Source organism: Ascidiella aspersa, chromosome 3 (assembly GCF_963924565.1).
Source record: "Ascidiella aspersa chromosome 3, kaAscAspe10.2, whole genome shotgun sequence".
NCBI classification, from domain to species: domain Eukaryota; kingdom Metazoa; phylum Chordata; class Ascidiacea; order Phlebobranchia; family Ascidiidae; genus Ascidiella; species Ascidiella aspersa.
This window is the reverse complement of record NC_139449.1, coordinates 13,788,540-13,815,680: the sequence shown is the minus strand read 5'-3', so window position 1 is coordinate 13,815,680 and position 27,141 is coordinate 13,788,540. Positions and strand designations below refer to the sequence as shown.

The 27,141-nt window shown below is 35.9% G+C and overlaps 1 protein-coding gene across 4 annotated transcripts in view; it reads left to right on the top strand.

The window, feature by feature from the left end:
* LOC146160315 (uncharacterized) overlaps positions 1–26,781 on the top strand; it is a 33,214-nt gene extending 6,433 nt beyond the window's left edge. For 2 of the 4 annotated variants that reach the window (XM_083386062.1, XM_083386063.1), the window contains exons 3-13: positions 1,031–1,118; positions 11,918–12,040; positions 12,456–12,723; positions 15,976–16,194; positions 17,322–17,504; positions 18,453–19,245; positions 19,766–19,909; positions 21,649–21,856; positions 22,165–22,234; positions 22,310–22,453; positions 25,040–26,781. In XM_083386062.1, the coding sequence (XP_083242188.1) occupies positions 1,031–1,118; positions 11,918–12,040; positions 12,456–12,723; positions 15,976–16,194; positions 17,322–17,504; positions 18,453–19,245; positions 19,766–19,909; positions 21,649–21,856; positions 22,165–22,234; positions 22,310–22,453; positions 25,040–25,046 (2,247 nt within the window). In that variant the 3' untranslated portion in view covers positions 25,047–26,781. The remainder of the gene's footprint in view (positions 1–1,030; positions 1,119–11,917; positions 12,041–12,455; positions 12,724–15,975; positions 16,195–17,321; positions 17,505–18,452; positions 19,246–19,765; positions 19,910–21,648; positions 21,857–22,164; positions 22,235–22,309; positions 22,454–25,039) is intronic. The other 2 variants (XM_083386061.1, XM_083386060.1) reach the window with 2 other exon arrangements.
* The last annotated feature ends 360 nt before the right edge of the window (positions 26,782–27,141 follow it).

Sequence of the window (27,141 nt, the reverse complement as noted above, 5' to 3'; positions counted from 1 at the left end):
AATAATTTTTTTGAAACAAACATCGAAGTTTACTTCAATTGTAAAAACTATCGTCGTACGTTTGAGTATTTCGATGTCGTCACTCAGTTTTGTGATGTTGCTTACTCATTTCTGGTGTGTACCATAGACAGAAATGCGTCACAAAAAATCGAACTGAATGCTAAAGTCAAAGACGTTTCCTTAATTACGCTAATAATGTAACTGTAGTTATATTTGAGGAGATCTATAAGATATAAAGGGTTTAGCATATTAAATCCAACTTCATAGTTTATTAATGCAAAAGCACCACATTTCATGACCCGTGGAGAATGGGTACCGGGATAATAGCCCCGGGGTACTAGTGTTGTATGTAATAAGTACGCCAGTTGTATTGTTAATTTTAATTTGTTGTTTTATTGTGGGCGTGTGATACGCACCATACAGCCTTGAAAAGCGCCGCCGTTCGCGCAGCGGCATTGACATAAGAAGGGGATGCGACCGTTTTTTACTTAATGTGCGCAAAAATGTGCGGGCATTTAAAAATGCATTTAAAAATGGCTTCAAATATTTGCGTACTTTTTTTCAGAATGTGCGCACATTTTGGAATAGGTTTGATGAGGGCATAATTTGATGGATCTTCTTCTAACTGTTTTTCTGTTACTCTTCATCCTTTAACTCTAACTCTTTTCTTCTATCTCTACTTTTCTACCTCTTGTTCTCTAAATCTTCTTCTCCTAATTTTCTACTATAACTCTTCTCCTCTAATTCTTGTCTTCTAACTCTACTCATCTTCCCTTCTTCACTAACTATTCTCCACTAAGTCTTCTCGTCTTACTCTCATTTTTGCGCACATTTTTGCGCACATTTTTGCGCACATTGTGCAAAACAACGTCACGTACCCTGTTGATTGAAATAACTGTTTATCTTGACCCAGGACACACAACCTGGCCGGACGGAACACCAGGAAAGGTTTTAAATCGGGACTGTCCCATCTTAACCTAGCGTATGCTAAGCCTTGGGATACGCATAGTTTATCGCCTTTATTTTACAGGCATCAATACCATTGGTTGGAAATCACGTCGTCACACATCCTGTTAAAAGTAACGACACAAACAAATTCGTCTTTGAGATATATGCAGGTAAGCGCTAGGTTGATATTGGAGTGCATGTGTGACGACTATAGGGCGATTTTTAAATTGTCAAAAAAAGTACAAATTTTGTCAAAATTGACATGTTATTTTTTTTTTCATTTTAAGAAATTTGCATTTTAATCCCGGACAAAATAACTGATTTGCGTTCCACCGATCGAATGAATGATGACGCCAAGACCTAAATGCAGTACTTTATACGCAAAAAAGGCGTTGTTTAAATCAGCGCTTTGCAACTGGTGTGCCGCAAAAACGTGCCAGGTGTGCTGTGACGTTCCTGGAGTCAGGCTTGCCATTTTTTTGAAATATCCAAACCGGGACGCATATCTAAAACTGCAAATAAACTTATTGTAGGCCTAACCCAAAACAATTTAATCTAACTCAGCGTGGTCCAACTTCTTTTCATCGCGGGCCGAAAACAATTTTGTTTTTATCTTGCGGACCAATGTTTTTAAATAGCGATTCTTAGGCTTATTACTGGCAATTTATTATACATAGCCTATGGCAGTGTTTTTTAACCTTTTTTCAGCCTCACCTCCTTTGGTAATTTTTCAATGCATTTCGCCCCCCTACAAAAAGCAATTCTTAATTTGCAATTAAATATTACTTAGACAATTTGAAAATAGTAAAGCGTGTTGTTGGTCTTGCGAAGCGCGAAAATTTTTTTTTAGTTTAATTGGTTGAATTGGCGCTAAACTGTAAATTCAGGAGACTTTCCGCATTGACAACACAACAAATTGCTCGTGCTCGACACATTGATTTAAACAGTACGTTATCTTGTTTCAAAAGATGACCAGGTTACGAACCGCTGGCCTATGGCATATATACTAACTTTATGAAATGTACACCTTTGTTCAGCTACGGTTATGAAATCACAAAGGATCATTTACGAAGTTTTTTTTGTTAATTACAATAACAAAAATTGAAGTGATATTGCTAGATAGAAGCAAAGCTGACTATCGGTTCGCCGGCCAAAAAAGCGGAGCTCCCCTGCAGTTGGACCAAAAAAAAGCGGGCCTGCAGTTGGACCACACTGATCTAACTAATTAACTAGACGGGGTTGCGGTTTTTTATATTTCGTCAGAGGGTATTTTTTAGGGCCTTTAGTGTAACTGCGTCATCATAAATAGGGTTATTTCATCAATTCTTGTAATATTATCTTTTACCATTTGGTTTGTTAGTTTTCAGGTATATATTAAGTTGTACTAAGCAAAAACAGATATGGGCCGAGAAATACAAATCAAACCACTACATTACTATTGGAATACAAACCCACTAGATTACTATAAATTGAGAAACAAATTGGTCAACCGGGCGGGACACCGGGATCCGGGACAAGGCCTTAAAATCGGGATTGTCCCTGCTAAACCGGGACGTATGACAAGCCTACCTAAAGAGCATAATTTTGCGTTAACTGTCATTACATAAAAATGGAGACTTTGAAACGCGCACGACATTCACCATTATACTTCCTTTTAAGAATGTGTTACAAATGCCGATGTTACACCAACATCGGATATTAGCGCAGAGAGCGAATAGCGAGAAGCATTAACTGCGCCTAACTCGACATTTTTAGCGTGAAAAAAAAGAAGAAGGTTTGACTAGCGTTGTCGATTGTCGAATAGGCCTACACACTTTTTAACCAATCAGTCAACCTCAACGAATACCGAAAGAGAAAAACTACCCAGCATTTACGGTCGACCAAACAAAACACGAAAAACAGCGTTTTGCGCTTCATTTTGGTTTTGCATTAGCTTATGACGCTTGAACCAATTACTTAAAAATCATGCCGCTTCGAACAGTTTGTTAAACCGTGGCAAAAACAAACATAAAACGATATTCACTTACAAAAAGGGGGTTAAGTACCCCCAACCCCCCCTAAGTAGTACATTACAAATAATTCTAATAATCGCCTTTTGAAATTCCAGGGGGAGCAAGTGTTTTGTCATTGTGTTGTTTTACCCCAGTTTGGGGTTAGTGTTGGGTAATGCGTGGGGTTAGAAATTAAGTTAGAGTTGGAATGATAGCGCAGTTAGTGATAAATTTAGGGGTTGGGCTTCGGGTTAGGTGAACGGTTGTATAAGCCTTCCGTTTTATTGAGGGTTTATATTAGCCCTATTTTGGTCTTATTAAACCGCAAAATCTGAACATAAAGTAATGTGAAACGTCAAATTTTCGGCGCCTTGGCGCGTTTAAATATAATCAGCTTTTTTTCTCTTGGCATTTTTTGTCTATGGTCGATCGTCATATCTTAGGTAAACCGGCGATTTTTTTCAGCTCTGTTGGTGCGCCGCAACCAAAAAAAACGTTGCGGAGCACTGATTTAAATCAATGTATTCTTAATAGGTTAAATTTTTGTCAAAAAAATATTTTTATTAAAATTTTGACAAATTTTGACCTATTAGGAATACATTAATTTCAACAACGCTTTATTGTATATTTTTTTCAACAACGCTTTATTGTAATTTTATTGTATCTTCTCAAACCAAAAAATAAGCACGCTACAGATGACCAGGGCACGATCCAGGATTCCGGGGGTGAAATCTAAGCTTTAAGGAATACCATCATAAAATAAAATAAAAACTTAAAAACACCTATTTTAGTATGCGCAAAACGAAGCTTAGTCGCGCGTACCGTGAAAAAAAAAATTTTTTAATCGAAAATTAGTAAAACCTTTTATTTAGGAGACCTAACGCTTTTGCTTTGTAAAAAAGTTTTGCTTGTAATAAAATTATTTCTTTGAATGATTTGCTAGAAATCCAAAATGTTTGTGTCTTGTCGTAACATTGTGGGCGCTACTTCCTGTTTTTTCATAGCCTTTATACGTCAGTGTTTCCCAACGTGGGCGGTACCGCCCCCTTTGGACGTTAAAGAGTTACAGGGGGGCATTGTAAGTTTCTTGATTTAGGGGGCGCCAAACCAACATTAGGGGTGTTCATAAAATTTATCATATCACTAATTATACTAAATAAATAACGCTACAGCTACAAATTTTTAGATCACAAAACTCGTTAGCCTACAAATATTATTATAAAATGTGCTGTTTAAGCTTGTATATCGTGGCAGCCAACTAGAGTGCGTTGTGTCTTCCTTAACGGACTTTGTTAACTGTCAGGAGACAGTCATAACTATTTGACAACGACTTGTGACCAATGGTTATCGAAGCCTGTAGCTCTGCACAATATCGCTTTATAAACGCGTAAAATTGCTTACTGCAGCTTATTACTTTCACAATCTTGTGTTATTATTAGGGCGAATATTTTTTGACCAAAAAAATAGGAAATTTTGACCTGAAAAATTAAAATTTTGACAAATTTTGACCTGAAAATAATTTATTTTGACAAAATTTTGACCTGTTAGAAATACATTGATTTAAATAACCTAGGCGTCGTTAATCACGCGATTTTATACTGTATATTGCTCTAATAAAGATATAATACGGTTAAAATGACTTTGAACTTATATTAAAACTAATTTTTTTTGATAAAATGAAAGATACACTTCGAAATAACCGAACGACCAATTTCAAAAAGCTGACTTTAGTTCTTTTTTAATTTTGTAAGCGATTTATGTGCAATTTTATTCGATTTTAACATACAAAAATATTGACAAATTTTGACCTAACATGTAAATTTTGACAAAACTTTGACTTTTTTTGACAAGTCAAAAAATATTCGCCCTAGTTATTATGTAATATAATGCATTGTTTTGTAATCTGGGTCAAATAACTTGGTAAATATAAATAAATGAAGTTTCTCACTCCTCCTTCAAGCTGAAATAATGGATAAAGAACGCTTTTAGAAACTAAAATAAGACAAACTAAGCACACAACTCTGAAAAAAGCACGTTTCTTGGAAATAAGCACATTAGTGTTTTCTAAGACAGTGCATCCAAAAATAAGCACAAATCTTAGAAATAAGCACGGTATGGCAACCCTGTATAAAGGCCTCAATAAGTTTCGCGTCGTCATTCGCATTGTTAAGAGCCTCTTTTTATTTTTTTTGCTGACGCCCGGTAAAACGCAAATTAGTTGTAAATGCTTTGTTGTTATTGTTTGCATATGAAACATACAGCTATAAAAATGCCCTTTTGAAGAAAAACAAACGATGGGTAGTTTAAAACATTGCCGAGTAAGTAAATAGTTTAGTTGAAATGCAAGGCAAAAAGGTAGCATTAAAACACAGACTATAGCACATTATATTTAAATTACATTCATGAAGGTTTACTGACTATGGGATAAAAAAAGAAGACGACGTTTACAATACAACTAAAGTGCATTTGTAAACGATTTTAATCAATTTTACACTTTTTTGATCAATTTACACTCGCTCTAGTGAAGACAGTGAAGCCAACATTTGAAGTTGAAACTAAATTAGTTTTGTTGCTCTGGAATAGGATTCGGCTACCTTTTTGCGTAGCCCAAACCATCCATGATCACCATGAAACACTGTAATAAAAATCTTTAAACACGATAAATTTACTCGCCAATCAAAAGTTATGGTGAAATTTGAACAAGACTGTTAAACTCCCGATAATATGTCCACATTTAACGACGCAATAAATTCTTCCGAATTACATTAAACGTATTCTCAGTTTCTTACATACTAAATTACTTCGTTGTTGATAGTTACATAATTATAGATAAGTGTTCGGAATGGTGCGCAGCGCACAAAATGTATTAAAGAAGCCAAAAAAACGTGGGGGATATCGTCGTACCCAGTTTGGAAAAGAGTCGACGGGCCGAATGATTTACATTGGCGTCTTGGGTCCGCGGGTTGCAGGTTGGCGACCCTTGCTCTAGAAAAGCTTATGAAAAGTGTTCTTGAAGTACAACATGAGATTTAAATATTTGTGTTTGATTTGTTTATGCAAAAATGTTTTACAACACGAGAGAAAATAAATTAATAGGATATTATACAGCAGAGGGATTCTCAACAGGTGGGATTTACCTTTACCTCCTAGACTAGAGGGATTTGAAGATTCCAAAGGGGGGACACATTAATCACATTGGGTTGGGGGTTAAATACATTGATGCAAGGTATATGCAGAGCCCGTAAAATCTAAAAAGTGCTGATCTTTTTCGCAAGCAAAACGAAACTTTGACTGAAGTGTTCAGTTATGCATTATTACTACACAATGCGCTCTGTGCGCTTAATATTTAAAACGACTGCCTACTTACACTGTTTTCATCAAAATACCCAAACTAGGCCTATCATATGTCTCAAGAAAAGTGAAAGGTCCTCCGATGTCCTCTTTTTTCGCTTTTCGAGTTAGTTGCTTATACTTTCAACAAGACTTTGAGGCAAGACGTTGTATTTATTTCTAAAAAAAATGCTGTAGCCATGAAACATACTGAATTGCAGGTTGAAAAAGGTTTTTAAATAAAAGTTATGTTACACAACATATTTTCCAAAAGTAATCAGCGTCTGTTTTTCTTTGGCATTTTTATAGTTGTTTATCTTTTTTAAAATGACAAACATATTAACGAAGCATGTTAATGAGTTGTGCATAAACCCGAAAAAATAACTGATTTGTGTGCAACCGGGAGTCCTAGTCAGTAAAACATCAAGTTAAAAGACGAGGTATAAATTATTTGCAGAAAATTAACAAAGACCTAGCATATTATCGAAATATGAAATTAGATAATTACAAATCACAAGCGAAAAAGACAGCAAGTATTGTTCAATACATTTGTCTAAATCAGAAATACACAACTATATTAAGCAAAAACAAAGTTCGAGCTGTACCTAAAGCGATAAATTAGAGCTGTGTGCTTAATTCTGCCGTTATTTATCGTATAGCGCGGTCATGTTCAAATGGCGGATCGCGATCCGGTTCCGGATCTTTTCAGCGTTTCGCGTGGATCTTCTAATGTAGTCTTGAAAAAATAAACTTTCTACAGTGTCTTATGTGAATACCAATTGTCAGCGTTAAAGAACTTTGTAAAAAATCAAGCATAGACAAGACTCCCAAATGCTAATCTTTGTGAGCGTTTGAGGATATCAGTTAGCGACAGAAAGCCCTAATTCGATGCTATTGTAAGACCTAAACACAGGGGTCGGCAACCTACGGCCCGCGGGCCGGATGCGCCCCGCCAACGTAATTTATTCAGTCCGCCGCCTCTTTGACAAACTAGATACGAGTCCATTTCAAATATTTTTTGACTATTTTAACTACGTAAGTGCGAAAAATTTTCCCGCTTCGCGCGAATCATCTTTCTACGTCCGGCTTGTTTACGTTTTAATGCGGTCTTTTGAACTAGATCAGCGCTTCGTTGCCGTTAACGGAAAACGTATTAAAAACATTGGACATATATTTTTTAACATTTTTTATTTGCGGCAATGTAATAAAAACTTGCAAGAAATTTAAAAGAAATGCCGGTATACCTAAAAAAAATCGCGCTCGCTTCGCTCGCCACGTGCCCCCTCATTAAAAAGCTTAACAAACACTAAACAACATTAACTATTAACGTTATCGCATTTATTCAAAGTAGTTTTATTACACTTTTCATTAGTAGTATGGATGGCGACCTTTGGTCTCGAATTTTAAACCAAACAACGCCCTTTTCGCGCTGTGCGCCAACACTTTACTGCAGGGGCGCGGAACCAAAACATGTGGCCCGCGGTGTGCTTTGATTTTTGGCTCGCACCACTAAACATTCAGGTGACTGTTAAAATATTGAAACTTCCTGACTATTCTTTAGTGTAGGTCGCCTTATAAAGCATGTAAATTTTTAGTTTATTAGAATTAGAATCGAATGTGATCTGCTAACAAAATAAAACTACAAAATGTGTTTTGGATGCTGTTGCGGAAAGTGTACAACTTTGTGTGAAAGTGAATTGCACTGAGCGCTGCAATTTTTTTGTTCTTGGAATGCTTTCGAATAGCTACTTATGGCCATGTAAAGAAAGAATATTAAAAATGTCCGTTTGATCTTTTTCGCTCATTTGAAATGTAATTGTTTTATATTCAATGTTTATGTGAGTTGTAAAAAAAAGAAACAAATTTCTCTCTGCGCAGCTGAGAAGTAGTTTTCCACCGCGAACATCTCGATATAAATAAGTTTCCACAGTTAAGATAATTTTTCGCTTTTAAGGTGGCATTGTTCGGTTCAACGTACGTGTGTGAGCAATTTTTTTGTGGTAGTCACTAACACAGTGGTAGGCCAACTGTGGACCGCGAGTTATTTTTGAATAGCTTGGTCTTATCATGAACCGTCCTTATCATGTACAGTTGTTGGCCGCATGATAGCCGTACATTCATTGCACTTGTACCGTCCTTTTTATGTACAGTTGTTGGCCGCATGATAGCCGTACATTCATTGCACTTTATTTTAACAATTGGTGTGGCATATAATGTTTTAAATTGGCTCAGCTTGGAAAGACCCACGTGCCAAATGTGGTCTTGTGAGCCTGTAAAACTATATTTTTTGCCAACTTTAACTCTATGTAAACGCAATTTTTTTTTCTCTTTTTTATATAATGTTTTATATTATAGCCTGAATCCGCCACTGTTTTTGTAGTGGTTTTACGTAGTGGGCCTTTAAGTAGCTCTGAAAAGATTACTTTGGGCCGCAACAAAAAGTTTGCCGACCACTGCACTAACAGGTAGACGACGAGATATGCAAGTGGCCCGTGGTCTAATCCGAATTCACATATTTGGCCCGGCAGTATGAAAGGTTGCACGCCCCTGCTTTACTGCATCCTTAAATGTAATTAAATACGTTTTAAAGTGAAAAAACACAATTTTTCTCAGTTAACATTTTGTGCGGCCCACAAAGACTTTTTTGAGTTTGGTGTTGGCCCGCGACTAGAAAAAGGTTGCCGACCCTGGTCTAAACCAACCTATCATTTTTCTCACTGAAACAAACTTGGTGCTCACCTCACTTTTGGGTTTTACAATATTATCAATATGTTGTAGGGTACATTTACATAAATAAAGCACCATAATAATTCAAGCGTGTCCAATATGTTTCCTATTCGTTTTTGGTGGATCGTCATGTTGTCAGGTTTGGCTGTGGTGGATCATTGCAGAAATCATTTGAACACCCCTGGTATAGCGTATAATATTGCTCTAATAAAGATATAATACAATTAGAATGTAGTTGAATATAATTGAAAACTCAATTTTTATGATAAAATTTACCCCAAACAACAGTTTCAAAATGCGGTCTATACTTCTTTTAAACAATTTATGTGTATTTTTAAACGAATTTGACTTGAAATAATTTTGACAAATCTTGACCTAACGTGTAATTTTTGACAAAATTTTCGCTCTTGTCATCTCTAAACAAATTATCATGCCCTCCCCCAAACAAAATTACTGGATTCGCGCCTGGCCACAATGGGAAATCGACTCGGGATTCGTTTCCAAGCTGCTTAGGTTTATTTGGCTGAAGTCCGATGTGCGCTTTCGCAGTATCAAGCTCGAAAACGATAGGGTCACATTAAATCGGTAATTGTAAACCGAAGGTTGAATAGTCAGGGGCGGATTAAGGTGGGTGGGCTGAGGGGGCTGCAGCCCCAGGCCCACAAAAAATAGGCCCATCACTAACAATTTAATAAAACTAACCGATGTTATCTTTGTATAAAAAGGTATATTCCAGAGCAGCCGTTCCGAAACTGTACAGCAGTTTAAGAGGGTCAGTAAGGAGAATTAGTCTTTGTAAGGTTTTAAACATTATTCTATGTTTTAAACATTATCTGTCATCGTTATTGTCTTTAGGTGTGCTTTATTATTCGATCATACAGCGTGTTTTATGATGTCTCTTGTGACATTACAAAGCATCCATTATGCTGTACTACCCGCTGTCAGCGAATGGTTCGCATTAGTTAGAAAGTTGTTACTTTAGAAGAAATCGTGACTGCACTTGTGTAGTACAAGAAAAATAGGTCAACTGACCCTTGAATTTTGATAGGGCTGCGAAATATCAAAATAATTGCAATGGGTCCATCAAGCAATTTTTTTAAAAGTTTGGGAAACCGCTGTTCATAGAGATATCACTACGGACACCAGACCGAAGAACAACATCAACTTCGGAATAAAACACATTTGGAAAGAAGCCAAGATAGGACTAATACCTAATAGTCGTATTACTGTCTAAATTGGAATAAGTCATAATTCCGTCGGAATAAGACCTATAGGTCGGAATCAGGCCTATAAACAACACTTTACCTAAACCCCAACCCCACCCCTAAGTACATCACTAAATTCCGTAATAACCCTAAACCATTTTATAATCCTAACCATTACCCACCAATAACCCAAAACAAGACCAAAAATCCGGTGCTAAAACAGCGAAGCTCTAACCGCACCGGTCAAACTAGGGCATCAAAACCAAAACGGCCGATGCCAGACCGACGGCCCCCGATCGTCCCATACCCTCTACCTACAGTTTCAGGAACTATTTTAGGCATTTAGGCCTATTCGGATGAATTTAGGACGTATTCAGTCAGATTTATGTCTTATTTGAACGATCTTACTGCATATTACTGCTTATATAGCTTTATAAAAAAATAAAAAGCGATTGGCTGTACTATTCACCCTCTCAAACAATCGTAATGGAACGGTCTTATACAACTAGTCCCGCACTACAGGACAGCAAAATGACTTTAAATAAATGCTTCAGGTTCTAATGATTTTGTTCAGACGTTAAAGTCCAGATATAACAAATTTGATGAAAGAGGTACAATTTTAAGTGGCTGTCAATACTGAAGAAATTTCAAGAAATAAGCTTGCTTCAGTATTACCCAGATCAGCGTGGTCCAACTGCTTTGGTCCACGAGTTCAGCTTTTTTGGCCCGCGAACTGATAGTCAGCTTTGGTTCAATCTGGCAATATCACTTCAATTTTTGTTTTTTTAATTTTTTGGTGTTGAAATTATTTTATAACTACCGTAACTGGACAAAGGTATACATTCCATAAAATTAGTAGATATGCCATAGACTATGTATAATTTTCCAGCAATAAGCCTAAGAATCGAAATTTAAAAACATTGGCCCGCAAGACAAAATAAACCTTGTTTTTGGCCCGCGATGAAAAGAAGTTGGACCACCCTGACCCAGATGATCTGGAAGAATCACTGCCTGAAAAGTTGATTCATTTTTCTGCACTGCTAAAAGAATGCCATTTTAACGTCGAAAGTAGCAATAAAGGAAGCTCAAATGTTTAGATTTATTCATAAAAATAAGTTCAAGTATGCGTTTTCTAACGTATTTGTTGTATTAATTGTTCAGGCGAACCCTCTTTTTATTCCTTTTGAGTACTGGAGCAAATGCGTTCGTCTATGGACCAAAATAGGTTTCATTCCTTAGCTCTACTCGAGATTTGGGAAAAAACAGACAGCTATAAAGTTTTTAACACTTTTATCTAAAGCTAGAAAACATGTGAATATTTCATGTTAATTCTGGTTGGAATAATAAACATAATAAAAATAGACCAATAGGCGTCTAACTGCACTACAGCTCCAGGTCCAGGAAAACCGTAATCCGGCCCTGTGAATAGTGTATAGCTTATAATATGTTCTGTCCAAATAATGTGGGTGGATGAGTTCTATAATGACATATGAGTGAATTGCTATATATTTAATTCTAAATTATTTTGCTACGTGAATGGGTGGAATACAGGGCTGCGGAGTCGTAACCGTCTTGACCTGACTAAAAGCACAATTTTTAAACTATTTTGTAAACAATGGAAGCGTTCTGTGGTAGAAAGACGTTACAAAACGATATTTACTAAAATAGTAAGTATTTTTTAAATATAATAAAACCTCTCGTGGTCTTTTTGACAAGGTGGAGAAGGTCAAAAGATGTCAAGTAACCACGAGTCATATATTTTATCTGCTAATACACAAGCAGATATGGAGGAATGGGTCAAAGTTATTCGTCGGGTCATTTTGTCACGAATCGGTGGTGGTACGTAAATTTGTACATTATCGTAATACAAATGTATCTTCTCAGTTGTAAGTTAGTCAATTAGACCAACAGGGGTGTGACATTTTTTTGCACAACGTAAGATATGCTCATATTTCTTTTAAGTATACGCACATGGCAATATGTACAACTCTAAATTGTTTCGAACATTGCAAAAACAAGTTAAATAAATGGGCATTGTTTTAAATACCGTATAGAACCATAGTAATTTTTTTCAGAACGTTCTACAAATTTAAAAAAAGTAATACACAATCTGGTAAAACCATTTCGTAGCATCAGACAATAATTTTTTAAGGTATTTCCAAAAAGAGTAATATATTTTTTTCGATGTTATGTGATTCGTAAACACAAAAAGTATATTCAGCACTCTAAAGATCTTTTGTTAATATATACCAAGCAGGGATATTTGGTCAACATCTCGAACAAACATTGCTTCATGATCGACGAATGGAGTCTTCTGAATATGACGCTTCTTCATCCCGAATGTCAAACAGTATGGACCACGTCTTTTGTCAAACACCGATGATCGTTGAAAATTGTGTTGAATTTATTCGAAACTATGGCGGTTTGAAAGAAGAAGGGCTTTTTCGACTACCAGGTCATGCCAATGAAGTCAAAGATCTTCAAGACGCCTACGATAGGGGGGAACGTCCCATTTTTCCAAAGTAAGGCATATTATTAGGGCGAAAATTCAATATGCCAGTGAAGGAGATAATTTTTATTCAGGCCAAATGCAATTAGTTTTTTTACGTGCTGTCGTGGGACCTGTCCGCGTAATATTTAATATTTTTGCGCCTGCGGCACATATTATATGTTGGGATATTCACAATATTCTCCTAAATGGGTGGATTAGCTGCCTTTTACACGTTTTTTTTTAAACGAAAATATATCAAAAAATTTGGCACATGCGACGCGAGTGTAAGTCGTTACATTTCAAACCTTTCCTAAATCGTGGCATTTTGGAAAAACATTTATGCCGGTGCCCATGCCACTCCACGGCCTAACATACTCAATTTACCTCACGCAGCACTCGGTTGACTTGAGTTTAACACCCCTGCAGTAGCCAATACGTCGTAGGAAAACGTAACTAATTTAATTTATTTAATAGTGTAATCTGAAAAAAGTAAACAATAACCAAACTATTTAAATACGTTTGCTATTCTTAGATCAACCGAAAAAGTGAAACGATTAATCCCAATGTTTTAAACAAGGTTGTACTGAGCGGGTTATTTCTAACTAACCAGATATTCAAAATAAAATGTTTAAATAACTATTTTGACCTAAATATATTTGTTTGCTAAGATTTGATGTATTAGGAATAGATAAATTTGAACAAATCATTTTTGCAATGTTGACTTGCATTTGTCGTGGCGTCGTAAGTCACCAGATAAGATTTTTTGGTGTTTTGCTGACGACCGGTGGAACGCAAATCTGTACAGTATTCGGCTATAGCAGGGTTGGCCAACCAGTCAGCAATCAAGAGCCACATTTCTGATGTGTTAACCACAAAGAACAAATTTCAAAAGGGCGAAAATGACTATAAAAACGCCATTTTTACTTACATGCACAAATACTGTATTTTTGCTCAAAAAGATTTATTTTAAATGTTTCACACCAACATAAAAATGACAAAACATTACAAGGCATTTAGTGACATGTGTGCTACAGTACTTACCGAATTTTGACTATCCTTGTCTTGGGCACTCCTCTTAAAATCTGGCTGGTATTCCATTTTTTCTTGATCGAAGCAATTCGTTTACATGTGTGCCAGTCATAACCAGTGACGTGCGGTGAGATTCCTAGATGGTGAGGCACTACTTTTTTCAAGTCACATTTTTCTTTAACAATAGGGCTACCATATTTTCAGCACCCAACTTTTTGCCGGCAAGTAAAACGAGAGTAAAATTGTTACATTTGAGAAAAACGTGCCATATCCACGACCACAAGTAATGCATTCAGCTTCGAAATTAATACGTCCTTTCAGTAAACAGAGTTTTTTTAGGTTTTAGATGGTCCTCCTTGTAAAGATCGATCAATTCCAATTGTGCCGCAGCCTCGCCTGATACCAGCGGGCTTTTCAAACAGTCAGTTTCACAATTAATGGGTCGACGAGAAACGTAATCTGTGTGAAATTTTTTTAGTTGAAGATCACGAAACCGAGTGACAAAGTTTTATAGAAGGGGGTTCAAGATGTGTAACATATTTAACGTTTGGACTATTCAAGGAGACGATTAAAACTTTCGTGCTGACTTTTAGAAGGGTGGAAGAGTGTGTGAAATCTCCATTGCGAACATGTGCGTTAAAAAGCTTAAGTTTGCCGACAAACACAAACACGCTTTGTCTCTTTGTGCTAGTTCAAGAAAAAGTTTAGACTCGCCCAGCATATTTAAGTTTAATTTAATTGACATAGTATGTCGACTATGATTCCATTCGGGGTCTAAGAGCTCGGGATGTAGTTGACTATTTCCATTACAGGCTTCACGACATGGTCCAAATTTAATGATTGAGATACAAGTTGCTCCCGGTGGGAAATACAATGGAAAGTCCAAAACTCTTAAAATGTTTGGACCCTCTACAAAGCCCCACAAGTCCCTTTGCGGACCCTACCATAGCTGGCGCTCTATCAGTAGCAATAGCAGTTAGTTTTGCTACGGAAAATTTAGCTTTTGTAAATGTAGCTAACGTTGCTTTCTTTACATCTATGCCGCGGGTTCTGTCTTTTAATCAAACGATTTCAAAAAGTTAATCTTTGATCAAACGATCGTTTAACACAGATCGTACAAAGATTGCCAACTGAGGCTTATCTTGTACAACGCTCGTCTAATGCGAAACTAAAATACACGCATTTCTTGAGTACAACTGTGATACGATAGCCGTATTAATGTCCGAGGTTCTGCGTTCAATGGTGTGGCTGGACAGTTGTATGTCTGATATCATTCGTTTTAGTTTGTCGTTCGTAGGCAATATTTTAAAAACATCCTGAAGGCATGCTGACAAATTTCCCTTTACTGTATGGTGTTAGGGCTCTTGTTTCAAGCAATTTGATATGATGCAAGCGTTACAGTGGCTAAATGCTTCGTAACGTTTTTAAAAAACTGTATCGTTTTTTCTGTCTCATTTTTTAAACTGATCAGCTTTTGGTTGCGAAGTTCAGTCTCCTTCAAATATACCGGTTGATTTTAATTAGCATGGAAGGAGCTGAATATTTTAAAAACTGACGCCTGACATATAAGGCAGAATGGCCTGTCATTACGTTCAGCAAAAAAGTATAAGCAGTTCTGCTGTGCACTTTCTTCCTGCCATTATGAGTTATCAAAGAAACTAATAAATTTTCAACTAAAGTAAACAGTACAACAAACAGATATATTTTCAGTTGGCCTCTACTTCGCAATTAGCAGTTTAAAAAACGAAACTCCTTTTCAAATATATTGGTAATGAATGACTAAACCTATTACTTGTTATCGTACTTATAAAAGCAGACTGGTATAGTGATTGAAAGTTTAAAATACGTCTAATTGAACTGAAAGAAAACTAAAATATTTCACGCCTTTAACAGAAACGCCAATAGTTTTTCACAATGCATGCTGTTAAGCTTTTGATAGCAGGCTAATTAGGAGTCCACCCATAAGACTGCCTAATGGTCGTAGTACCGTCTAAATCAGAATAAGTCCTAAATCCGTCAGAATAACGCCTAAATGGCCAGATTCAGGTCAAACAACACTTTACTTAACCACAAACCCCACCCCTAAGTAAATCACTAACTCACCTAATAAATTTAACCCCATCCCGGTGCCAAAACAGTGGCGCCCAAACGGTGGTGCCAAAACAGTGGCGCCCAAACGGCCCCGGTCAAACATTTAACCAGTGCAACTCTGGGTATTCTGTCTAGCATATTATAAATTCTACTTTTTTCGCAGGACAACAGACGTACATACCGTCGCATCTCTGCTTAAAGGATTTCTTCGTGAACTAGCCGAGCCCGTTATACCATTTGAACGCTATGAAGCGCTCATAGGATGGGCCAAACTTTCATTTGCGACTGACAAAGAATCTCCAGTCAATAAAAATGATGTTACAATGACAGTTTTAAAAGAGCAACTCGACTTACTTCCACAGTCAAATTTTCATCTGCTCAGGTAACAGTTTTAAAAGATGACAATAGTTTTTATTTAAATGTCATATTGTTTGATAAAAATACACAATTTTTTTTTTCGAACTCAAGTTGCTTGACATCAAATTTCGTTCATTCGAAGGTCCAAATACTACTGCCTTCATGCGAGTTATTCTTGCTGGTGTGTCGTCAATTTTGTAAACTTTGTTGGCAGGGGTAAAAAAAGAAATATCTTCCTACCGGAAAAAAAAGTAATTACTGAAACGCATTAAAGTTATTAGAGATGACGCCACAAAGTTAATAATGGGGACGACTAAAACTGTAGCCTAACCTTTTTTTAAACTTGAGGCTATCGTTTGATTTCGTGCACACATATTTTACTGAAAATGTGTTTAAATATATTTACAAAATTATTTACCTGGCCATACCTTTCCTGGCCGTTCCGGATTACTTTACCACTGCTTTTTAGGGAAAAAACGGTAGCGGCGTACTGTTATTTTAAATGACAAGATGCCTTGTGGCTTTTTACAAATGTTCAAAACTTTAAACCAGGTCTGCATAGTCGCTTAATAACAACCCAGGCCCATCCCGGCCAAATTTCACTACCGGTACCCTTTGTATTTCACCCTTTTACCCAACTAAACATTTACGTAACTAAAAACACTTACGTAACTTTCTTATAGGGGTTTACTATAACACAATGCGTTGTCGGAAATCATTCCACCTTTGTTATTTACTTTTTGCGGTCTTATTAGTTTGCATTTGGTACTACACATGTGAACTTGGTATTACACATACAAGTTTGGTACTACACATGCAGCCATGGTCCTGGGTCTTGACCATGGCTGCGGAGTCGGAGTGGGAACTTGGGACTCCATAGTAAGACTGCGTAAAACTATACCTGAGCCCCGAGTCCCACGCATGCGCAGTACCAAATTATGAAATTAATAAACCTGCAAACTGTAAATTGTAAAGGTGGAATAGCATACATGATTGAAAAAGAATATTTTTGACAATTTGTAAGTTGAATTATCCTAAAGCACTTAACAAAATGGCGTCTAAAACTTGGTATAAACCTAAAATTAATGTTTCCTAATGCTTAGCAAAACTACATTTTTGACAGCATAACTTTAACTAACAAAATTTAATTAGATACCTCTGTCGTTTTTTGGACGAGGTTCAACAGCAAAGCAGTGTCAACAAGATGGATATTTCCAACCTTGCTATGGTGTTTGGGCCTAACATAATGCGATCAAAAAAGAACGACGCTATTACCATGATGTCGGATGCAAATCTTGTACAACACGTGATTTTCCAATTTATTGCCAAACACAAGTAAATGTTCTAATCGAAGATACATTTCTCTCAGATGGCAGTGTTGTAATGATTTAGGTCAGGGTGGTCCAACTTCTTTTCATCGCGGGCCAAAAACAAGGTTTTTTTTTTATCTTGCGGGCCAATGTTTTTAAATTGCGATTCTTAGGCATATTGCTGGCAAATTATACATAGTCTATGGCATATACTAACTTTATGGAATGTATACCTTTGTTTAGTTACGGTAGTTATGAAATAATTTCAACACCAAAAAAAAAAAAATAAAAAAATTGAAGTTATATTGCCAGATTAGTTCGCGGGCCAAAAAAGCTGAACCCGCGGGCCAGCAGTTGGAACACGCTGATTTAGGTTAATGACTTGACTTGAGTAAAGACTTTCGGTCAAAATGATTTGATTTAACTGTTATTTAGACAAAAATGACTCGACTTGGACTTACGTCACTTACGCAAATGACGCGACTTTAATTAAGGCGTTTTGTTATCTATTTTTAAGTAAAACCGGGTTTGTGAGCCCATTTCTTAAATGTTCACGTGGTTTTGTTTCGATTTTTGGTGTTTGCTACGCGAGATATCGCTCAGAATGAAATGCGCTAACCAATTTAATAAGTTTGACATTTTTTTGATACAATGCTGTAACTTGGCTTTAACTTACATTAGAAATGTCAAGAATGGGACTTGACTGACTATTTGTTTAAAATGACCTGACTTAAACTTAAGTTAATTTGCCAATGACTTGACTGTTTACAACAGGTTCTCGGTTTAATTATACTAGTTTACAAATCCAGCATATAGAAATTATTTTTGTTCATTTTTTTGTTTACATGAAACTTCAGTTATTTAGTTTACGTAAAACTTTATTCGATTTCTATATTTTTTAAACATGTATTTTTGTGCTTAAAGCATCGGTATTTAATAATCAAGTTGTTGTAATTAGCATTTATTTTGTCAGGATGTTTTTTCCCGAAGACCAACGTAAGGATGTACCCATTGCTTCTACTACTCCCTCGTTGTCTGATGTGGCTCTAGATGCCACAGAAAAATGCCTAAACCACAACCTTGACCCTGGTGTTGAAAATATTACAAGCAGTGTCTCCCGATTTGCAACCTTAGATGTGAGACATAGAACTGATGGAAATGAGACGGATTTATTGGAGCCCATTGCAGACACTACAAACCACAATACACCGGTAGCATCGTTCAACTCAATATCCCGTCACAAACCGATCAAACCGTTGAGGCGAAAATTAAGCGATCAAAGTGTTTTGAAAAAAGAAGAAATAATTGCACCTAATTCAAACGTCTTACAGAGAAATTCAATGTGTGACAACGTCACAATTTCTTCGATTAAGAACTCTGATGCTTCGAAGTCATGTATATCCCAGAGTTCCAATTACAGCAATGAGAAAGAAAAGAGCAAACCCAGCAAAGATTTCTTATCGCTAACCGATGAATCCTTGAATGAATTATTAACCTGTACCAACAATCAGTATGTAGTGCCACGATCCTCTGTGGATACCAAACGGTTTTCGACAACCGCAATCACAGAAATAAAATATAATCCAGAATCTTTTGCAGCTACCGAGTTTCAATCAAGTATCTTTAAAAGCGAAAGCGACAATATAACGATTACCGAATCTATTGCATCTGATAACCAAAGTACAATTACAATCAGCAACCAAGGTTTCTCTGCTAATATTCCAACAGTACCTTCAAGGCCGCATCGAAAAATAAAAAAAGACGGCGTAAGTGATTATGATGGGTTAAAACTCAGGGGTATCTATTATATCAGACGAAAAGCTAATAATGCCCTAACATTTAAACTTAATAGCGAAATATTACAATTTACATTTATAAAAGTGTGTCGTTATCGATAAGATGGACATCCACATATATATGCGTATAGTGGTCTGGTTACGAAAACGACAATTACCCTTTTTGTTCGCTTAAACCACCTAGAATTGGAAATATACAGGTAAACATATACAGACCATGATTGACCTGTATATTTATGTTACAACTTAAAAAAAGTTAAAATAAGAGCAATATTTTATTCTTCGTTTATAAAAACCAAAAACTCTTTTACCGTTATATTGTTATCAAATTAACTAGGTAACCGTCTCACAGTGCAAATTCCTATTGAAAAAATTAAATAACTTTGGTCATAGATTACATAAAAAGCTTTAATATTGCCTACATGTGTAATTATTTCATCCAAACTATAATATACTGCTCTTGTTTATTTAAAATTTTTCCAACGACCAGAAGACACATGGTGATGCTACCTCAGTTATTTCCCTCGACCCAATCCCGACAAGCAGGGAAACTGCCGCTGTAGCCCCTCCTGATGCTGGGTATGACTCCAAATTAACATACAGGGAACTGGAAGAGAAAATAATTATCCTTCAGGTAAATTTGTTTCAATAGAACAAGGTAATCTTTTATTTATATCAGAAACCAACAATTAAATGGCTTTTATTTAAAGTATTCAGTTTGATAGTTTTGCCAAGTTTTCTATATTATTTGAGGTTGTGTATTCCTTAAATACATTATCTTTAAAAAGAAAAGTCTAATCCTGTGTTTCACTCGAGTTTTTAAACTTTGTGTTTTATTGTTACGCGTCAGCGAAGCAGTGACCGACAAGCATAAACCCACATGTTACCAATAATAAAGAAACGCCTTGCAAAATCAAGACACAAAACGTTATGGGATATTTTTCCTTTTTTCGTATGTTAGATGTGAGAAAGGAGTCGCGCATCGGATTAAATCGCTTAACAGCTTAATTTGCCCTTTGTATGATAGAAAGTGGCGAAAATAAGCCGGAAGGGCTTGCCCGGTAATATAGTGAATTGTCGCCGGTACGCCGTACTGTTAAAAAAATGTTGTTTACGTATCCTTCTTAAAATTTTCTTTTTAATTTATTTATTTATGGAATGTATATTGGTACTTTGTAGTATTTTCTCACCAGCTAGAACAGGGATGGCGAACCTTTTCATCGCGCGGGTCACAAAAACGACCTTAATGCTTAGAAAATGCACAAGTGGGTCGTTATTTAATTATATGCTAATTTTATGCGAAACTTTGCTGCTGCGTCGTTTTCAGTGTCATTGTCTGGGTTGGTAGTTCAAGGTTTTTGAACGATTTTTAAATTCCGATTTCCACGAATATTAAGAACTTCAATAATTAATATATGCTGCAGCATTTTTTATTGAGTTACAGAAGTTCAGCACAAAAAAGCTTTTCAGCATGGTTTAACCGGGTATTCACAATTTTTAGTCTGCGAGCTCCTAAATTCCCGCCACCCCTTTTTTACAGCCTTTTTTTTACGTTTTACAGCGATAAACAAAATGCTTTTGATTGTGTGCTTTTATGCACGAGTGCACGCATTTGTTAAAGTGCAGTTAATGTAGGCCCAAACTTGTCACCCCTTAAACACTTTTGCACGACCCACAGATTGGGTAGCCCTGATTTAAACAGTACATAACGAAGAATTGTTTTTTTACATTTATTATTTTCTGAAAATGATTGATAACAATTCGGTATTTCCAGAGTGCAAGTGGGTCATAAAAAAATCGTGGTTGGTCACTTCGTGACCCGCGGGTCAGTGGTTCGCCATCCCTGAGCTAGAAAAATAACCCCAAGATTCCTAATGTTAGTTACTTTTTGATGAACTTTGTGAATTCATCTCTAAAAATATCATTAGTTCTGGTAATTTGTTTTCATCTATTCGGTAAGAAAATTCTTCTTCTTTCACCTCGGGTAGTAAAATAACTCGGCTTTCAGCACTAAACACTTATTTTAGCATCACAAAACCACGTACTGGCGCTTCTCGTAGAAGGGGAGCTATATTATAACAAATCGTTTGTTCCAATGGATCGGTGACTAAATTTATAGATTTCAACACGAAAAAATGTGTTTTGGGTTACAGATAAATAGAAAGGGGAAATAATATCTGCACCTTGAAAAATGTTAAAAAAACCCTGAAATAAAGCAATCACAAGACAAAAATTGATACTTAAGAGGAATATCAAAGCCAATATAGAAGTTAAATTTTTTGTACGAAACATATATGCGCTTTGATATTCATCTAACCAAATCCTACGAACATTGTGCGCCCATTTTTAATCATGATTTTACAATAATGGTAGGAAGAACTACGGAAGCAGCGAATCGAATATAAAAAGAGAACAGAGATGCTGGAGGAGCACTACTTTGCAAAAATAACAGCATCAAGTTGCCAAAATTCCTTTCCCCCTGTGATATCGGGAATTGGAACAACATCTGCTGACATTCAGATGCCCGTGCTGAGAAATGAGCCATCACGCAATCAATCGACGCTCTTGGATGAAATTGATGGTGAGTGCAATACCAACATAACTGGTGGACTATAGTTTTTTAGTTGGTCGTTGGTTAGCTAGATTGGGTTGATTTCACTGTGAGTAGTATATTACTAGTCCAGGTGTGTTCCAACCTTTGGGAGTGGCCGTGTATTATTTATCAGTGGAAAAAAACAAACACCTACAGTGTACCGTAGAATACAAACTAAAAAATGAACAGTAGAAGGAGCTTAAGCCCTTAAACCCAATACTTTTATTTTATATTTGAAGAAAGGTGTATTTTAGTTTTAGTGTGATTCTAACAACTAATATATCCAATATTTTTAGCGGATCGGTATTTATCAAATTCGCACTTTGACTGCCGCATGGAAAGTATGAACTCCCAAGAGGACTTAAGGTGAGATTTTGTATTATCCTTACTGGACTGGTTGGTTATTATTTTCTCATTATTACTTATTTTTGATAAAACAAGTCAACTCAGGTACGAAGAAGAAGTTAAAAGACATGCAATGACCAAGATTAAGCTACGAAATGCTGAACTTGGACTTAAACAGGCTGAGCATAGAAACAACGAGCTACAAAAAGAGATGGATGAATTCTATCACACCATCAGAAGGTACATGACATTACCAAAGCGTAGCTTTAGAAAAAAGTTAATACGTGTTAACAAAAGAAACATCAGGAAATATAGAATAAACATCATTCAATTACAGTACATATTTAACGTTTCGAATAAACTTTTCTCTGTGGGCTTTAGCGATTGCAATCATTCTACGTGTAACTCCAGTCAATATTCTCCAAAGCGTAAAATGTATGTTCGATAAAAAAATTAGCTAAATTATATTAGGATAAAGTTAATGTAAGAAATGCATTTCTTAATCCTAATTGGCATGGGTCTATAATATGTTATCGACATTGCCCGGTGAGTATTTTGTATAGGGAATTTTAAACAAAGAAACAACCGGTAAAGACAAAATAAACTGCAATACGATTTTTTCTTACTTAAATAAATCCAAACATTTTACTGCTTTTCTTTAATGATGCATACGTGTTATTAGTTTACCCTTATGGGTGCAAATAATCCGAATTTATTGTGTTGCTAGTTCGTTTGTCAGTTGGACTTGACAGCCTTTTTCGTTTTTTTATCTTACTTTTAAATATTGTTTTCTTTTTAAAGCTGTATTTATTATTTAATTGAAAAAACGTTGCGTTTTTTAAAGTGATGTCATTTTACTTTTTGGTATCCTTTTTTTAAAGCCCCAAATCTTGTGCTCTAGGGGCACTTTATAAAGTGTAGGCTACGTTTTGTAAATTTTGTGGGAAATCTGTTTCTTTTTGAGTTCCTCGTAAATGCCACCTATCGTACAGCAAAGTAGATAATGATCTTTTTAGTAACGCAGATATTTTTTATTTAGGCAAGTTTTTAGTTTTAGAGTTTGCACAGGTTAAAAAAACAGCTGGTTTCTTGAGGTTGTCTGTTTTATGGCGTCACGTTATAACATAAGTTCGTGACGTCAAATACGAAAGTTTTCATGTGAACTGGTGCTACTTTCACCCTTGCCTAAAGGTGCTAAAATAATCAACTGCGATACTGTTGAAGCGTATCTTACCATTACAACAAATGATGCTTCCGAATAAGCTTACCGAAATCAGTGTTTTTACCATTACAAAGTAACTCTACGGTATATAGGTGCTATTAAAGTAAATTTAAAATTTACTACAGATGTAATTCAGGGTGTGTAATATACGCTACCAATAAGTAACTTTCTAGACCAGGGATCTCCAACCTTTTAGCAGAATTGGCCGCATTGCCACTTTTAAAATTTCGATGGGCGGCAAAACCTCTCAAATTAAAGTGGTGACGTCATATCGTGACGTCATAAAACACCCTCTCTTCGAGATTGAACTCATGGGCAAATATGCAAGCAATTTCGACCTTAATTTTTTTTTAATATGGCGAAGCGCGAAAATTTGAGTTTTTACATGTTTGGGCTGATATATTTCCTTAAAACGGTTCGGAAAAACACACATCTTACTTAGCGATGATGGGTGCACAAAGTGTTCGATGGATGATGAAAAGTTTTATTGGGACATACTTTCAATGCGTTATAAAAGGGTTACTTTTTCAAAAAGTCAAATTTTGTTATTAAACGTAACGAATGTGGTTTGCAGATAGGCTTTGTATTCTTAATTACGACAAATCGACAGCGGATGCAACAAAACGCTTTTTGTGTAATTCGTTTAAATTAAAAAAACAAAGATTTTAGCAAATATTTACTTTTCGACTTCGATGCAATATCAAGGTACCCCACTCTAAGCCTACTCATTCCGTTCTTCATGGCTTTGTGAAGCGAGATTTAGCGCAATGAGCATAAAACGAAACATCGTATACTCGCTTGGAAGTAGAGCATTACATGCGGTTAAGCCGTTATGCTATGCTTCCATCATACTGAATGCAATTTATTGTTGAAACAAATTGAAATTTTTGTGTTCGCTCGTGTGATAAATTCAAATTAATATGTTAACCAAAACATCCTAAAGGCAATCATTTTGGTGCCCATGCGTAGCCACTGCTCTCTGGAATTATGCATAATCATGCAAAACCTTGTGTTACTTTGTTCCAGTATTATTTGCGTATTTTTATTTATATCGGAAAACAAAATGGGGTCGCAATATAAAACCTCATTTCATTTTATTAAAATGGGGGGGCGTTTATCAAAAAGGTTGGATACCACTGGTATATAAGATTGTTACGTCACAAATTGAGGTACTGGGACCTAAAGCGTTTATGTAATTATTAAATCAACGCACATTATTTGGGTTAGGGTGCTGATTAGCGTTTGGGTTTGGGTAGGTCAAGTATTATTATTGCAAATTTGTCAAGTCAAATTAGTGCATTGTTCAATACCTCAAAGTCTAAAAGTCGGACTTTTTGATCATTTGGATGCACTAATTGTCGTATCCTGTTTTGCTTAGAAATGCACTAATTTCTGACAGATCGAATAGCAAGGATATGCTTTTAAAATCACGACTAAATCATTAAGATTGCTTGGCGAATTAGTAAGTCAATGACTTGCGTAAAGCGGGAAAATCCGGCCTTATTTTTTGGCTAAATATATCTTACCAGGCACAACACATAAAAATAGATTTTCGGTGCATTTAGTGAGGAGCATATAACGTAACCTAAATATGTGCATTTTAGAATATGAACTATGAATCCGGATTTGGGCATCTCATTGCATCTAACAACTTGAATGGTGGAGCTCGGCAAATCTGGGGCACTTGTTGAAAAATTTTTCAATCGATTTACATCTTGGAAAATTATAAAACCGTAATATATGAACGAAAAAGACAACATTTTAATGAAATGTTACTGCGTCTCAACGACTGAATAATTTAATGTGAACGACGCCCCGGTAGATGACAGCATGGTGATTTATTTCGACGTAGGCATTTACAGTAATAGGCCTACTATTGCATTTTTTATTTGTAAGGCAAGTATCAGTGTTTGTTTCGTATACGATTTATGTGACAACGTTTTCGAGTATGCGTAGATATGGTTGCAATAATCAATAAAGGCAACTTATACACATCTAGAATTAAAATTAATTTAAAACAAAACTTTTTTAGACTTTCCTGTAATAATTAAAGTCATTATACCGTTATAAGTTCTTAAAAGAAAAATATTTCGCGACAAAATAAGGCCATGGCTTCTAAAAACTGCAAATTCTGTTCAAATAAAAAATCCTTTATTTTAAGAAATACACGAATGAGCTTAATGCGTCAGATATCGTTTAAATTTTTTGGCAATTTTAACCAAAAAAGGGCATTTTTTAGTTCTTCAGGGATTAGACTGAATTTCATATACCTTTTGCGCACGAGATGACTTTGTGTTTTGGGTCGTCAGATGTTTACAAAATTGAAATTTGGGTCGTCCTTAAAAAAGTTTGAGAACCACTGCTCTATAAGTAAACAAAACAAAGCAAACATGGTTGGTAGCAAATCAACGTAGAAAAAACTATACAATATAACTAAACTCAACTAGTTGTTTTTCCTTAAATGTGGATTAAAAAATATTAGTTAAAACTTATATCTATACAGTATATATATAGGCTATATATAAAACTGAACCATCTTACCGCCCAAGTATTGGAAGAAGCAATCAGCTTTGTCGGTAAAGCAAAAAAACCTTATAAATGACGGACTTTAATTTAGACAGGAAAGTGTAAAGAATATTTGCTTCAATTTGAAGTCATTGTCATCATTTACCCTGAAAGGGCGAGGATATTGGCTTGTTTAACACATTTAGTTTGCCATAAATTAAAACAAGTATTATTAGGTCAATTACACAGAATTTCCGCTGTCAGCAAAAAGCATGACAACGCGTAGGTACCGTGTCTACTGCAATGCTTTGGTTTAAATGCTTTTTTCACACATTTTTCAAATGAAAATATTTGTATTGCTAAAGTGTTATTATTTACGAGCCGAATAGATTATTCACATAACACAAAAATTTGAGTGTTGTGTTTCACATATTACACACAGCGACTATGCTTTCGTTTTGTTCATTAAAGTTAAGTAAACGTAGCCTACCTAGAGTCGTTTATTGTTAGCCACTTCAAAGTGTGTACATTTTGAGTTTTGAACATCCAAATTTCAAAATTGATACAAACCACAAACCCACACATAAGTTGCACATTACTGCAACACTTCAGTGGAACAAATGGGAGGCCCGGAGTCATAAAATGCTGTGAAATTTAACACATACGTTGCCAATCTGTCGGTATATAAAAATCACTTCTACAAAACATATATGATGTTCTTTAGACTCCTGTTATTTTTAATGAAATGTTTTACTTTTGATGCAGTTACCTGAATGATATAAATGTTTGCTTAGGTTAGCACAAATTGTAAACTGGTCAGGGGGAGGGATTTGCAGCTCGTGCGGCCTCACTTACAACAAGAATATGTATTCAAGCTCTGAATATTCTGGTTCCGTTTTCTTCAACTAACCTATTCTCTGCATATCAAATATATTGCATCTGATATTCGTTATGCTTTATCTACTGCTTTACCAGGGTAGCCGTTGCACTGAATATAACAGATGAATTTTTGACTTTCGTTATTTTAATAAATGTTAAAAGGGTAAAACATACAAAAAAGGTTAAAAACCCCTGTTTTACAGGGATAACGCAATTTGTGTCAATCACAATAAGGCCTATGGCCAAAATAACACCCGAAAGTGTAGGGAGGGGACATGGGGGCGATTGGGGATCGGTCGTTTAGGCGCCCAAGAATGGAATA